The 15,683-nt window shown below is 39.9% G+C and overlaps 1 protein-coding gene across 4 annotated transcripts in view; it reads right to left on the reverse strand.

Moving 5' to 3' along the window:
• LOC130165340 (potassium voltage-gated channel subfamily KQT member 5-like) overlaps positions 1-15,683 on the reverse strand; it is a 115,998-nt gene that overhangs the window by 13,344 nt on the left and 86,971 nt on the right. For 2 of the 4 annotated variants that reach the window (XM_056370557.1, XM_056370538.1), the window contains exons 4-10: positions 11,361-11,536; positions 8,523-8,648; positions 6,896-7,006; positions 6,580-6,675; positions 5,467-5,561; positions 2,993-3,019; positions 874-930 (exon numbers count right to left, since the gene is read on the reverse strand). In XM_056370557.1, coding sequence (XP_056226532.1) covers positions 874-930; positions 2,993-3,019; positions 5,467-5,561; positions 6,580-6,675; positions 6,896-7,006; positions 8,523-8,648; positions 11,361-11,536 — 688 coding nt within the window. The remainder of the gene's footprint in view (positions 1-873; positions 931-2,992; positions 3,020-5,466; positions 5,562-6,579; positions 6,676-6,895; positions 7,007-8,522; positions 8,649-11,360; positions 11,537-15,683) is intronic. The other 2 variants (XM_056370566.1, XM_056370548.1) reach the window with 1 other exon arrangement.

A 15,683-nucleotide genomic window follows, 5' to 3' on the forward strand; every position in this document is an offset into this window, starting at 1 on the left:
TAGTTTGTCCTCTTTTACTCTTACTGTCAACAAATCAAAGACCAAAACTAAAAATGTGTCTGTCAGTACTCTCTGACTCTGCTCCCACTGGTTCTTGTTGAAAATGTAAATTGGTTCACACACATAGTATATACAGTAGTTTCAAAAAGAAAGTACAAATGGTGCAATTGTATTTGTATAAATTGGTGCATTTGTAAACTGAGCTACTTTCAGCTGCAGATTCATACACTAGAGAGTGTTAACAACAGCAGGATGGTGCATGTGGGATTGAGTCAAAACAAATTACAGTTGTCATGTTCATGGTAATGAAGGAACATGTTGCCCAGTGTGATTCACTCACTGATTCATTGCTAGTTTTGGTCTTTTCATTGGATTTGTTGGAAATAAAAAACATATAATATCACCAGACTTATCTGTTAAAGTTATTGTGTCTATAGAGACACATGTGATACGTGTGTGTGAGTGACGGCAACATGTCATAACTAGTGCAGGGGATATTCTAAAGTTTGTATCAGGGAAGCGGGAAGTGGAGTGTGACAGGAGTTTAGATGCAACGCCACCATAACAACAGACTCTAACGCAAATTCATTTTCATGTCTCGTTAACGGGAACTGACACCTGGCACAAATGTTCTTATAGTAAATGTGGTTAAAACCAAAATCACAACAGGCAGAAGGAGCGCATTACTCAGGCAAAGATCAAACAGAGGCAGATAGTGTGCTACTATAAAGGCGACTAATGTCTCCCTGCTAGATTTACTGGCTCTGCCCTCTCCGAGGCTGCACAGCCTCCTACAGATACCCATGCACCAAGAATTAGTCAGCATTCCCAAAGAAAAATGTCATGTGACACGGGAGCAGAAATGCTGTGTACCTATGTTTCCGAGTGGTACACCTCCTCAGTAGCTTCTGTTTATTACTATGAATTTTACTAAAAAACCAAGGGGAGATAGACAAATGGTGATGTGTTACACGATGCAGAATTAGAGGAGAGAAAATGTTAACCTCTGAATGTTTTGTGGATGAGATATTGCATTTGCCACCTTATTACCCTTTGCCCCATTTTTCTTTTTTTTTTCTTTGCTCCATTTGTTTCTTGCTTATTTATTTCTTACTCTATGTTGCATGGAGTCAGTCTGGATGAAAAGCCTGACATGTAAATGCAATGATCCCTGGGTCAGACCTTCTGTATGCAGGCTGTGAAGTATAAAGTAATATTTCAGAGTTTCTGTTGGCATTTCAGTTTGTCCACCACTGACATTTAGAAGCAGCAGAACGGAGGCAATTGAGCTTAGTCGAGGAAAATGAACATCTACAGCACAGCACCATTTGAAAAAGGCTGCAATTTAGTGACTCACACACTTCATGTCGATATCCCTCATTTAACTGTGTGAATTCAGCTGGGCCACGGCAACAAGTGCCTGAGTCACCAGCATGAGGCCAGTAACCTTTAGACAGACACTTGTGGGTTCTATCAGGGTATTAAGATGCAGACCTTGGTCTTGTTTTTCGCTCCATGGCTGGGTTTTTATCACTGCACTTCGGTGATGCATTACTTTGAAAATTAATAAATAAATCTAGCTAATAAATAAAGTAAGGCAGCTCCATTCGGACTGCGCAGAGCGGCTTTTAATCTCTCCAGCTCTGCAGTGGAGATGTTAACGGGGGAAAACATAGGTGGAGAGTGGAGCTCTCCTCCCTCGCTCAAGATTGCGTGGGATGATTTCTGGGCTGACTCTCATCTCTTCGTTTGGTTATTTACTTTATTGACTTTTCACATTCTTTGGCTTCTGCTCTGCAATGTGGTATAGTTCATACTATACGACACCAGGCTCGAGGGAAAAACAGCTCGACTGGCTTCAGTTTGCTGCGGTGGTTCGCAGACAAACATTTACTCAGTGTTTCATAACTGCAAACACAACATATTACATCACTAAGCCCTCACTGCCCCGCATGCTGTCCTCCCCTGATGTTGCTAAAAATGCATTAGCTCAAAGACAAACATCAGGAGCACTGATTTCATTTAAAAATTGGTCATATGAAAGCACAGAGTCACAGGAAATGTCATTTCTAAGTGTAATAAATACCTGACAGAAGAGGGACGGTGTGGGTGTGTGTGTGTGTGTGTGTGTGTGTGTGTGTGTGTGTGTGTGTATGTGTGTGAATGATTGCTTGTATTTGAGAGCCTCAGCATGTGCACACGTGTGTTTTTGGGGAGGAGAAGTGATAAGAAGAGAAAGGTAAAGCACCAAACATCAAAGGGAAAGACATAGAAAGTGCCAGTGTAAAAGTGGCTGTAAGCAGGGCTACATTTCATCACTCACAACCTTCCAGTTAGAGCCACTTTACTGTCTCAGTTACAGTGAAGTCCACACAACAGTCGGGCAACAGGTGTGTGGGCATCGTTTGAAATTTTTAAATACTAGTGCAGATACAAGATCTTAATTTCTATCCAGATACCAAAATAAAGGTTCTATGATATCTTACTAGCTATCTTATATCTTATAGCTACATCTTTTTAGCTACACTAATCAATATTTGTATATATATAAAAAAAAAAATGATGATGTAATGATACAGTAATTGCTCATAGTGATGAACTCATCATCATCATCATCATCATCATCATCATCATCATCATCATCATTATCATCATCATCATCATCATCATTTGTATTTTAACATCTTTCAGCTGATGTTTTGGCTTCAGGGCAACTTCATTGTTTGTTTCAGTCTCATCAACCTTAAAACAGCGTTCTGCAAGAAACAGCTAAAGAGCTGGACAATAACAGGAGCTGGGGGAGGCCAAAAATAAGATCTTTTCTTTCTTTTAACTAATGAGGCCTAAATAAAATTTAAGTTTGAAAAAATCAAAACAGAAATGACCTCAGCTACATGTTAAATGTATGTAAAGGTGCATTCCAGTCAAGTACCCAGGCCTACACAGCTACAACACCATGGAAGAGAGTGAATGTTCAACAAAAGTCACAAACCTTGTCGTTGACTCTCCCTGCTCCTTCCTGTGGGTGATGAGACGAAAAATATTTATATATTAGAAAACATCTTTTCATAATACTGACTGGTTTTATCCCATTTACTACAAATCATGTAGATGTTTAACCATACAGAAAACCACTCTGCTGTGTTCGAGAAATTTCAGGTTATTTTTGTAGCATATAAAAATGTGTTAGCAAATTCTTGAAACTTGTTTAAGTTGTTTATTCAGAAATGTTGGGCACACGTTAGGTTTACATGATTTGTAATTAAGGAGTTAAAACCTGGAAACACGCTGCTATGGTCCTTTATATCAGCATGATAGGAAGATTTATGTATTAAGGGCTTTGTCTGCAACTGTTGCTTTTTTTAAGTGCAGAGGAGGACAGCTACACATCAATCAATAATAAGCATTCCAGGGGAAATAGACCTTAACAAATAGCAGGCTCACTACAAACATGCATGTCGATGCAGACTGTCCAGGCAAACTAAGGAAGCACTTGCAAAAAGAGAAGGTAGTGACTAAGAAACTGAAGATTTGCCACTTAATCATTTAAAGGAGTGTCTTTGTAATCAGCGCGTGTGTTTTATACATTATGATCATAACCGTACACTATATGCCTTGCAGATGGTTTTCCTAATATTTCCAGGCTCCGTACAGGTTTCCGAGCTACAGTATGCCATATACACACACACACGGGGGTCGAAAAGAAACCTGAATGAGTGTTTAACTGGGAGATCAGAATTCAAAGTTGGAGTTCTGCCATAAACGGCAAGAACTGCAAAAATAATGTGTGGAAAATGCTCAATACACCAGGAAGGAAACCTCCTGGTTAGCTGAGAGTGCATCAGCAGATTTGATCAGTCCACACAGACACTGGTAACACATCAGTTATACATCCAGTGTCTGGTAAATTCAGATGGCAAACAGCAGGAAATTCATACATGCTGATGTTACTATTATAATAAACAGAATGAGTGATGTTCTGTGGCAATACCTTGTGCAGCAGGCGAACAGCAGGAATCTCATATATGCTAACATTACTTGTGTAAATAGGACTTTTCTGTTTTTAATCCGTGCGACACACATGCCATTTCTCAGTAGCTGCTACAGCTAACTGTGTATTTTTGGTTTGTGATGTTACTACTACTAGGTGTGATTTTTCAGGTTCCATGTGTCGCGTTAGTGAGCTAGAGGTGAAAGAATATCTGGCCTCTAAACGGTTTATAATTTTACTGGTTTCTAGCAGGTTGCTGTGCCTTTACACCTAACCTGGTTATTTTGGCTAAAACGAACCCTGGGTTCTTTTCCCAGTTAGTGCTGTTTATTTAGGCTTGTGTTAAAGCTGTTGTTGGTGCTGGTGCTGGTGCATTAAGTCCATTGAAAAAAATCAGTAACGTAGTGTTCCCACAGTAATACCCCCTGGAATATTGCTTCACAAGAAGCTTCTTTTTTTGTCATCTCTCTGTCTGTTTGTCATTATTCATAACATGGTGTGGATATGCAGTCGTACAATACTAGTATTGCTTAGAATCACTTTCTTCTTTGACAGTAATCTACATTATGAAGATAATGTCCCAATTAAATAAATTAAAATACGAATGTGAAATCAGCCTACATGGTGAAAATGTCCATACATACTGTAAGCTCTCATAACATTGTGGCAATGAGTTTTCTGCCTCCGTGTGTGTGCATTCTCATTTGTTAGTTCATGGGAAACCCCTCTATAATGATCCATACTGTATCTCCATGTATGGATATGCCAGCTGCCAAAGCTAACGGCAAACAGAATTATATGCACTGTACCTCTAAATCACTCAGGGCGTCAGGGTTGAGTGGCTGCCCAATTTAAGGAGACTGAAGTGTTGCAAATTCAAAGAAAGCTTGTTCGGCTCATTGAGGCCACAACTGCTGTAATAAATAGATATATCACAGAGGGTGAATGCTAAAATTGCTGCCTCAGCCTCTCAAAGTGACAGCAGTTAAACCACCAGGTCCACTGAGCACTCAAACTGGCTGTAGTCAAACACAGAGAGCTTGACCCAGTGGGAATGGTGTTGAGGGATAAAATGTTCATTTATATAATAATAGAGATAATAATAATAATAACAATAATAATAATAATAATAATAATAATATTAATAATAATAATTAATAATAATCGTTTTAGAGATGTCTTTGAAGTCAGCGTTTTTTTTCTTAATTCAAGCAAGTTGAGATTAACGGAGCCTGGAAATTATTAGTCTTTCTGATGGCTGTGAACCATTTTCCATTAAGAAAAAAGAAATGATCAAAATGAATGCATTTATATGTTCAATAAAGAGAAAAAAGCAGATACGTTAAACAATAAGACAGACCAGACTTTAAAAAAGATGAATAGTAACTTGAAATGTACATAACTGAATTATAAGGAAAGATGGCTAGAGAGCATAAACACCAAATACAGACACCAGCTGCCATAGTTGTACCTACTTTGTAGGGCTGCAGGTATGCAACGCCTTCAAGTGAGGCTTCCAGGTAGCAATGGAAACCGAGTTCTCATCAGCCGCATAACTACGCCAAACACACTGCATGCAGAATACACAAAACCAGGAAGGAGAAAAAAGTACAAAGAGGAGACCCCAAAAGAAAAAGATAAATGGAAAGAAAATAAAATAAAGACAAAAAAAACCAAAGCCAAGGAAGGAGGAAGAGTAGGAAGAGGAGGGAGAAGATCAGGAGAAAGGAAACAAATAAAAAAAGCTGATTAGTGAAAACAAAAAAACAGGTGTTTCACACGTCTGTGGGTGAGCGGAGGTCAGGCATGGATACATGCCTGTGGGAAGGCAGGAGGCTCTCATAGTGCCGCCATGTGGCGTCCAGGTAGGGCCTGGTGCTGTCGGTGGAATAATAACGCCACGCAGCCTGGTACAAAATGGGGGCGGACAGGATGAAGAAGAAGAGGAGGAGGAGGAGGTGGTGGTGGTGGTGGTGGGAAGACAAGAGGAGGTAGAGGTCAGGACGAGGGTGAGATGGGAACATAAGATGGGAGAGAGGGGAAGCCAAAGAGGAGGAAAGTGGTGAAGCGTGGGAGGAAAGTAGGTGAGATAGCAGGGGAAGAAAAGGAGGTGTATGGAGAAATATATGAGGAGGAAAACATGAAATCTACACCACTAAAATTCAGGATGACACACAATGAGTGTGAAGATCAGGCTGGAAAAACGGAAATGTGTGATGCAGAAAAGAAGGGGAGGCAAGAATGGGTTTGCCAAACTTGTGTTTTTGGGCTTAAACACAGGAGAATGAAAGGAGTAAAAAAACCTCCCAGAGATTAAAGAGTCTACTGCAAAGTGAGGATGAGGGGGCACAGGGCTGAACAGAGTGAAGCCACCGGCTCTGTAATTTTTATTGGGTAGTTTTTTGGAGAGTCCATGGAAAAAAAAGAGAAACTGGAGAATAATAAAATCATTTAAGGCTTTTAATCTCATTTTATATTAGGCAGATATTCAGTTCTCTTCGCTACATCAGCGACAATATTTTTATTTTCCAGCCCAAAACTGGCAATGTGTGTTAAAGAAATAGAAGGGAGGGGGCTGTGTGCTTTACCTGGATAAGGTAGGCGGCTGGGTTTCTCCTTTTCTCAAAGTGCTTCTGTCTGTGCTGCTCTTGGACCTTCAGGGCAAAGCCCGATCCCAGAATACCCTGGTATGATATTAACAGGAATAAATACTGGTACATTCGTACGCCAAAGACTTTATAAAGTGTCACTGAGCTGCAGAGAAAGACATAACTCTAATGAGAACCTCCATAGGCATAGAATTCAGATGTAATTCAGAAAGCGATCTTTCAGAAGAGGATTAATAAATTCTCCTACGCTCTGAAAAGCAAACTGAAAGGAATCACTTAAAAAGTTTGTACTCACTGCTGGCAAGGCAAAGAAGGAGATGCCCAAGAGGGCGAACCCCGCAGACAGCATCCGTCCTGTCCACGTCTTTGGTGTCTTGTCCCCATAGCCAATGGTTGTCAGGGTGATCTGTCAACACAGATAATGAATAATGAGGCCCTGAATGATTGCCATATTGACATGCCTCAGAAATGAATGAAATACCAGGACAAATATATGACATTAACCATGGTGCAAGTTGTATGTAAGCTCATTTGTAAATACAGTAAATGCTCTATACTGTGGCGGTAAGTAGTTCCAGTGAAAACTGTGTGTAACCTGGATATTGTTTCTTGAAAGACATACATCACTTTCTCATAAGGCCCCCTTTATGTGGGCTTCATAAACGGTCAGTAATTACCTTATTATTGGTCAATGAATAGCTTGTTAGGGCATCAGAGCATCAAAAACTAGGAATGATTGCGTTCTGATTGCGTTCCTGGTTATTTATCATTAGAAAGCCATTAGTTACAACTTATTATTTAGCTTACGCATGGTGCCTTAGTAATATATGTTTCTAAAAAATTTTTTTTTTTCATTTGTTTGAGTAGAAAAAAGAAAATTTAATTCACTTCTGTATTATTGAGGTGCAGGCAGATGTATCAAAAAAAGCAGACTGAACTGAACCTATCAATATGGATACATCAGGGTACAAGCGCCCCGAGGCAAAAATAGAAGTAACATTTAGAGGGTTCATTTGGATTCACATGTGGCAGACCTCTGTGGGTTCAACTTAATCCGTTAGTGTTTTGGTGAATTATAAAATATTTATGATTGGTATAACTAACCTAATATTTTCAGTACTTGCTTTTCTGTCTTTTTCTTTAACAACTCTGGGCGAAACGTCTATTGATGTGCATAACTGCATTATATTTACATGCTGTTCCTTTTGCTTTTTGCTTGATTTTGCCACACAGAGGCATGATTTGAAAATATGCCTTCAGGCACTGCAATCACATCTTAGTGATTAGACCTATGTGGAGGCTTTGTAGGAGTGGGTCTGTTTGGCCTTGGCTCTACAGTCACAGATGGAAGCCTGTGGCTGAAATGTTTATTCTGTCTTGACTAAAAAGATTTCTGAAGCACAGTATGTGGGTTGTGTTGTCCTTTATGTGTTGACGCTATGGGCATGATTGGTAAAGACACAATGAGAGGCCATTTTTACAATAATGATTCATAGTGATTGTACTTAACTGATGAAAATATTCCCAGTGAATAGAGCCGTCCACATGTGTTCAGCAAAAGCCGGAACGCAGCATTTAATGCAGTGTGTGTTCATTATTTAATGACAGGGGCAAATAAACCTGGCTGTGAACTGGACCTGGCACGTCGTGCAAGGCTCTTGATTGCGTTCAGCGCTGTGTTTGTCTGTGTGTCTATCTGCCTAACCATCTATAAATATATTTATCTAACTCTCCCTCTGTTTTGTCAGGTTGACCACACTGGATTATCTGTCATTCAGGCTCTGATTGCTCTGCACGACAAAGGTGGATGCCGCCATTTGGTACCATTATGATTTTTTGAGTCATTTTACGAGCAGTGCATCATTTCCATTATGAGTCTTTTACTGAATCCTGGCAGGCAGAGCATATTCCTCCTAACTCACCGTGCCCCACCACAAGGCATCAGCGTAGGTGGCAAACTCCTTGTTGAACTTGTTCTCCACAAGGTAAACGAGGAACGAAGAGAAGATGAGAACCAGGAAGCCGATGTACCAGGCAGTTACCAGCTCCTGCAGGCAGAGTTCAAAACTGACCATTAGTGTGTGATCATGGAAAAAAAAGGGAATTTTGTTGATGCGCAACCACTTTGGCATATGAACGTTCACCGTAGAGCAACTTCAATCGGCTTTTCTGTGAACTCTGAGGACACAGAAGGTGATACAAGGGAAAGTTATGACCTGTTATTGAATCTGTGTTTTACTGTAAATCCGCTGGGTGGGAATTATTCATAAAAACCCAAATACAAAAGTGCAGAGGAGCAGGAACATATAACATTAAGGTTATTAGATGGGAACTTCTTGTCATGTTTCACTGAATTAATAGCAGCAGATAGAAAAGTTATTCTGATCACAAAGCAGATGTAGATGAAGAAAACTCCTGTTCTACCTATATGCCTGTTATAAAAATTCACCATTACAAATAAAAGTCCTGCATGAAACGTCCTACTTAAGTGTAATTGTACAGTTGTAGCTGGTGGAGCAACTTTGGGTAGTTTAGTTCAGTGGTTCTCCTCCAAAGGGTCATAAATCTGAGGATTCATACCATGACTAATGGGAGAGGAAAAACACCTCCCCCCTTCTATTACACAAGCTTGTGTTAATTTTTTGGACACTGCCAAATATTTGCTCTTAGTTTTTAATGAAACCATGTGTGTTTAGAGTTAGAAATCACTATTAGGTGGAACTGTTAACAACTCATAGACATGGCTTTTTGTTTTTTAAGACCAAAAGGGTTTGAAACCACTGTGTTGGATTTTATGAACTTGAAATATTGTTTTAACTAAAGCTGTCAAGCAGATGTAGTGGAGTAACTGTGAACTGTGGTGGAGTATAGTAAGTATAAAGTCGTTTAAAATGGAAACACTCAAGTTCAAGTACCTCAAAATTGTAGTTAACGACTTGATAGCCTAAATGTATTTAGTCACTTTCCACCACTGGTATTAAGATGATGATGTCAGGAGTGAATCACACTTAAATTGAGCTCATTATGTATGTTGAGGCAAGAACATGAAGTCATTAATGCAAACCAGATCAAGTATCAGGTTTGGGGTTGGGTCAGGACACTTTGTTGTGTTTCTCCATGCCTCTGTAAAGCACTTGTGTGTGATCGGTGGTATATAAATAAACTTGCCTTGCCTAAAGCTCTGGGTTTATTGGGCCTGGGTCAGGTTTGTTATTTTTAAATCTAATTTATTAAAAACATTTATTTTATCTCTGATTCAAACAGGTATCATGTGTTGTAGGTAGATATACAGCCCAGAGATACAGACTACTGCATTACTGCATTACAGTTGCATTAGTCTGGTGAGCTAACAGTCAGTAGTGGATGAAACAAAACAAAAACTGCCTCAGGTCACAGCTTCTATGGTTTTATTAGTTTGCCTTCACCTGAAAGAGATGCTGCGGACCAGATTTAAAGACTAATTACTTTCCATCTACAGTGGCTGGGCAGGTAGACTGAGGTCAGGACCCGAAGCTGACAGTAAGGTTCAGCTGGGTTGGGGCTGGGATATGATCTCATTTAAGGCTCATGCTGAACTCCACCCTGACCACCAAACTACACAGCCCTTCACACAGATGATTATTGTGGGTAAATACCCAGCCGCCCCAACTGCTTACTGCTACAGCTGATGCTAACCACTGGACACTGGGCTCTGCTGCAGTGAAAGCTAAACACGCCGTCTACCCCCTCAGTCTTCATCCACGCATCATCGCCGGGTCACACCGAACTGAGGTAGAAGTAAAAAAGAAGTTGGGGGGTTTGTATGGGTTGACTGATGCGAAGCACAACAAAATGTGCATCCATTGTTGTTATGCGAATAGCAGGAGTTGGTTTGTAAAGACAAACTGGTGGCATTAAGACCAGTGGAGTAGAAGAAGAGAGGAGCGCCGTCAAAATCTCAAACAGTGAAAAACAATGTAGAAAACATGTTGGAAATATACAGCATATTCATGTTTATTGAAGGAATGTAACTTATCACTCTGCACACATCTGATGTTTTTGTTTGCTGCTGCTTTCAGTCTCTTCAGCAAACACAGTCACATGCTTCATGTCCATATTTGCTTACACCAATTTCATAACGTCAGACGAGTGTAAAACATTTTGCGATATTTTCAGGATCTATTTTTTATTATTTCCAGTGTTTCCATTCCATTTTTTTTAATGAGCAAATTGAAAATGTGCATAAAAACAAGTGGATGGAAACACACCTCATGACTCCCTTAATAAAGCGAATCTGACCAGGCGATTAACAGCTTTTCCAAATATTCAAAGAAAGTCAAAGTGGATATACTGTACTCTAATGTACACTGTTATATTTGAAGGTGTTTAATGTTTTGAGTATCCTATATAAATAATGTTAGAAACCCATCACAATATAATACATCTCCACTAATGATGGTTTGAGTCAACACAACAACATTAAGCTGCAGTAATACAATTTCTCTAATGACCTAATTTACATGTATTCATAATAAGCATTTACTAAAACCACATTTACAAGCCTCTGTGAAAAATGAAATTCAACTAGAATTGAACTGGTTATGTTCATTACATTAACAATTTTAATACTGGATCAAATTATCAGTCTGCAGTCTACGCAAACTGTAATATATCTACAGTGCTACATCTATATATCTACAGTATATCAACTGAAGGTCACAAGGTCACCAGGTCAAGGCCCCAACACCCCCCCCCCCCCCCCCCCAATCCCCCGCCCCTACCTTGCTGTGTGCGTACACCACAGATCCCAGCAGCTTCCAGGTGCCTCCTCTCCGATCCATCCGCACCATACGTAGGATCTGCAGGAAACGAAGGCTCCGCAGGACCGAGGTGGCAAAGATGTTGCCCTGACTGCCGGCTGACACCACCGCCACCGACGCTATCAACACGATGATGTCTGACCGGAGAGGAAACAACACACAAGGGCTCACCAGAAGAAAAACAAAATCTGCAACACCTATGATTCATTACGAATCAATCCTGAAAGCAAGATGAAGGGAGATTAGTTTCTTTTTGTATCAGCCAAATACTGAGAAATAACAATGATCACATCAGAGACATAGTCATGCAAATAGGTTGCATGTGTTTATGCACATGACAACAAAAAGAAATACAAATGACTCGTCACAGCAGCAGAGAGCGAGAGAGTGCTCACCCATGATAAAACCTAACCTAAAGGCAAGTACATCTTATTAATATTGATCTTAAACAGACAGCCTGTGTTGCTCACTCAAGCCTTGGGGTCAGAATATGAGGATCTGGCTTAATGTTTATCTAAAACTCGCTGCTGTCACCTCACTGTGGCAAATTATCCCAACAAAGGCTCCGTATTAGTGGAAATGATATAAGCTGCCATGGGCATCAACAGCACAATGCTCTACTGTGTACTCATCCTATATACACTATATGTTCATAGAGGTCGCCTGGCTACCACATCGATCTGCTGCAGACGCAAACACAGTGAAGAATAGAATTCACAAACGGGGTGTTATATATCAGAAATGATAAACATCTGCACACTGCATATCAACGAGGCTTCAGATTTGTTTCTATTCAGTTTCTCATAAGAATATCCTGGAGTGCACAAGGGCAGACAAACCGTATTACTGTATGTGCTGCAAATTGTGACAAACATCAACAAACAAAGGCGCTGACAGGCAGACATACACACACACACACACACACACAGGCACACAGGGGCACACAGGCGCACACACACACACACACACACAGATTTGACTCTGTCCAGAGGAAACCACACTGAGCAAATGAATAACATCAAACCCACAAAGAACACAGACAAATAAAGCTCCTTTCACTCAAAGAAAAAACATTTTTCCTGCTCTTTCCGCCTTTGCTCTGCTCACAAACAAATCTTCCATTTCAGTGACGCGCCATGTGAAACCCTACCCTTGAGCAGTGTTGGTTTTTTTTAAGAGAAAATGCTGACCAAGGTGTGGCTGATGGCTCAGTTGACTCATAGTGGAGGGAGGGAAAAGGGGAAAAGTCAGAAGCAGCACCATGAAAAATACATTAATGACACTCAGGGGATGAGGGTCTCCAGTGGGTTCACTCCCTTTGAAGGTGCAGAGAGAGAGAGAGAGAGAGAAAAAAAACTCAGGGGGAAGTGAATGGCAGAAGGTTGATTATGTGTCCATGTGTAGGTGCATTTGATACGAGTGTGTGTGGTTGTGGCGGGTAACCATGTGAGTTAACGTGCACAGGCCAACAGGCCATCTGTCAAAGGGTGTAACTATTATTAGCACATTTACGGTACAAACTGTTGGAGCTAGCTGTCATGGTTTGCCATGGTGGACATTTTATGTTTGAATTTATATTTGAATTTGGTTTTCTTTGTCTCGTACTTCCTGTTTTATTTTAATACTCACTTCTTGTCTCGTTTCAGGTCAGACAAAGAACACTAAATTCAAACATAAATTCAAACAAGAAAAGTCCACCATGGCAACCCATGACACTAGCAGGCTAACAACAGCATTTCTGTAAGACATAAACTGTACAGTTACTGATCAAACAAATCATACTAATAATAATATTTAGGGCTGCACTATATGCGAAAAAACAAACAAATCGTATTGCGATTATTTTGGCAGAAGAAAAAATGATATGATTTTTGTTGCGTGTAATACCAAATAAACATGTTCCTTTACGTCTGGAGAATATGATCTGTAGGCTGGGGCGTCTCTGCAGCACCACAAAGCTTATGGTGCTAACAATGCACAACAATGTTGTGACACATTTTAACCTTCATCAAAAAAAAAAAACATTGAAGCTTCTGTGATTTGGATATTGCACTTGGCCATATTGCAATTTTGATTATATTTCGATTAAATAATTATCAATTAACCCTAATAATAATAATAACGATAATAATGATAATAATAATGATAATGATAATAATAATGATAATGATAATAATAATAATAGAGGGTGGAGGAGGTGGGTTTGCAGCTGCGATCAAACCTTTTCATTGAAATGAATGGGGAGCGAAATCCATTGTGACCGCACCATTAGAACCTTGATGTCAGTGACGTCTCTGTCCTCATAGAAGGATTTTTGTCTTAATGAGCTTTAAATGACTCCAGAGGACAAATAACTTCATTCCACTAACATTTCAGTTTTAATTTAAGTTCATTCTTGTCCCTCTCTGACTCGAACATATGTTTACACACTTGTATAGGAAACTACACTTACACTACGCTACGCTTTGCGTTTTAGCTTAGTGTTAAAATTCTGCATGTAATGAGCACACAATGAGTTTTCACAGAAGCAGCAAACTATTACCCTTGGCGAGCATTATTCCGGCACTAATATGACTCTGCACTATTCCAGCCAAGTTGTTCACAGGCATCTTTGATAACCAGTAATTGAGGATACCCGCTGCCACAAATAAACTTTTTAACAGAGTTTCCATCTGGTGTGATGATACCAGCAAAACATGTGAAAAAAATCCATTTGAACAATTCCACTGATGAGTTAGCTGAATGATTTAACTTTTGGGTACAATCATCTGTGCCAGGGGCAGCTCCAACAGAAAACAGATTCCCAGTAAAGCACAATGTTGGCTTTAAGAGATTCAGCAGGTGAACCAGGGGAGCTCTTCATTATGGCTCATAGATCAAATAGTACTAATATATAAAGTAAGAGGTGAGGTTACCAGTTGTCATGATACTGTAATTGCTTATGTGGAAAAGTAACGCACACCAAGGGTTGTAGTGAAGTGCTGATCCCTGGATACAGACTGTGTGTTACTGTTGTTGATGAGAAGTTAGGAAGAGATCATGAAGAGCTTTCAACCACATCTCACAGTCTTCACCAGTGAATGAAACTGGCTCAGGTGTTGACTCACTTACACGTGGAATGTATAGGTAATTCAGTGATCATCTAATTTCATCAATTTGCTGATGAAGACCAGGAGATGTAGTTGAAAGCACAGACAAATCTCATGAGTGGACCTTGAGTTATGGGGATTATTTTGTCACATGTACTGCTCACAAGTCCAAGATTGACTTTTCACACTAAATTGATATTATTCATTAAGATGACTCTCAGAGGCTTTTTATTAGCAATAATAACATTTTTTGATTTTAATTTGAGATTAGGTTTCCTACCAGAGTAATGGGATGTACAGCAGTAAGAGGGTCCAGGGAAGAAATGTTTAGCTCCACAGTGGAAAAACATTATGACTGAAAGGGCTCACTGAAGTACGAAGAGTGTTAAATCCTCCTTCGTATTTACTCAGTTATTGTTTTCACTACAACGCTGTAATTTTCTGGAGCCAAATTCAAGTCAGTCTGTCAGTAAGAAATCACACACGTTACTCCTCTATCTGCACTGTGATGACATGTAATAGTCACATGTTGTCATTCAGCTGTTCAGGTGTTGTCCAGCAAATATTGATAACAGGAGGAGTTTCTGGGGAAGACCTGGTCTGATTAGGAGAGCTGGCATGTAACCCACGCTGGATGGAGCAGCTCTCACAAATCTGACCGAGTTTATAAGTAAACCAAAACCGTGACATTTGAGAGCAGGAGGTAGAATTGAAGTCCTACGTGCTTCTCTGCACATCCATTGGATCAGTCACCCAGCCAACACCCCAGAGAGACTGTGTCTGGCCCCCGACCACTTAAATTCATTCAATCAAAAGCAAGAAAGAGGAGGAGCTCTACATAAAAAGGAAAAAAAAAATGAAAACCACCACTGGAATAGTACAACAAAATAAGAGAATTAAATGTGGACTCATTAGACCTCCGTCATCCAAAGCTATATATGTAAATGATCTAATATCAGATCATCATATTGATTTATACAGTCTTACTGAACAGTATCATGTTGACTATGCTAGTCTAAATGAATCCCCCCTCTCAGTCATATTAATACTCACATTCCTTGAGGCACTGGCCAGGGAGGTGGAGTCGCAGCCATTTTAGACTCAAGCTCATTAATCCATACTAAACCTGAACCTAATGTGAATGCAAAGCCTTGTACATAGACCTGCACACTGGAAGTGGAAAGTACTACAGCCA

This window comes from Seriola aureovittata, chromosome 3 (assembly GCF_021018895.1).
Source record: "Seriola aureovittata isolate HTS-2021-v1 ecotype China chromosome 3, ASM2101889v1, whole genome shotgun sequence".
Taxonomy (NCBI): Eukaryota; Metazoa; Chordata; class Actinopteri; order Carangiformes; family Carangidae; genus Seriola; species Seriola aureovittata.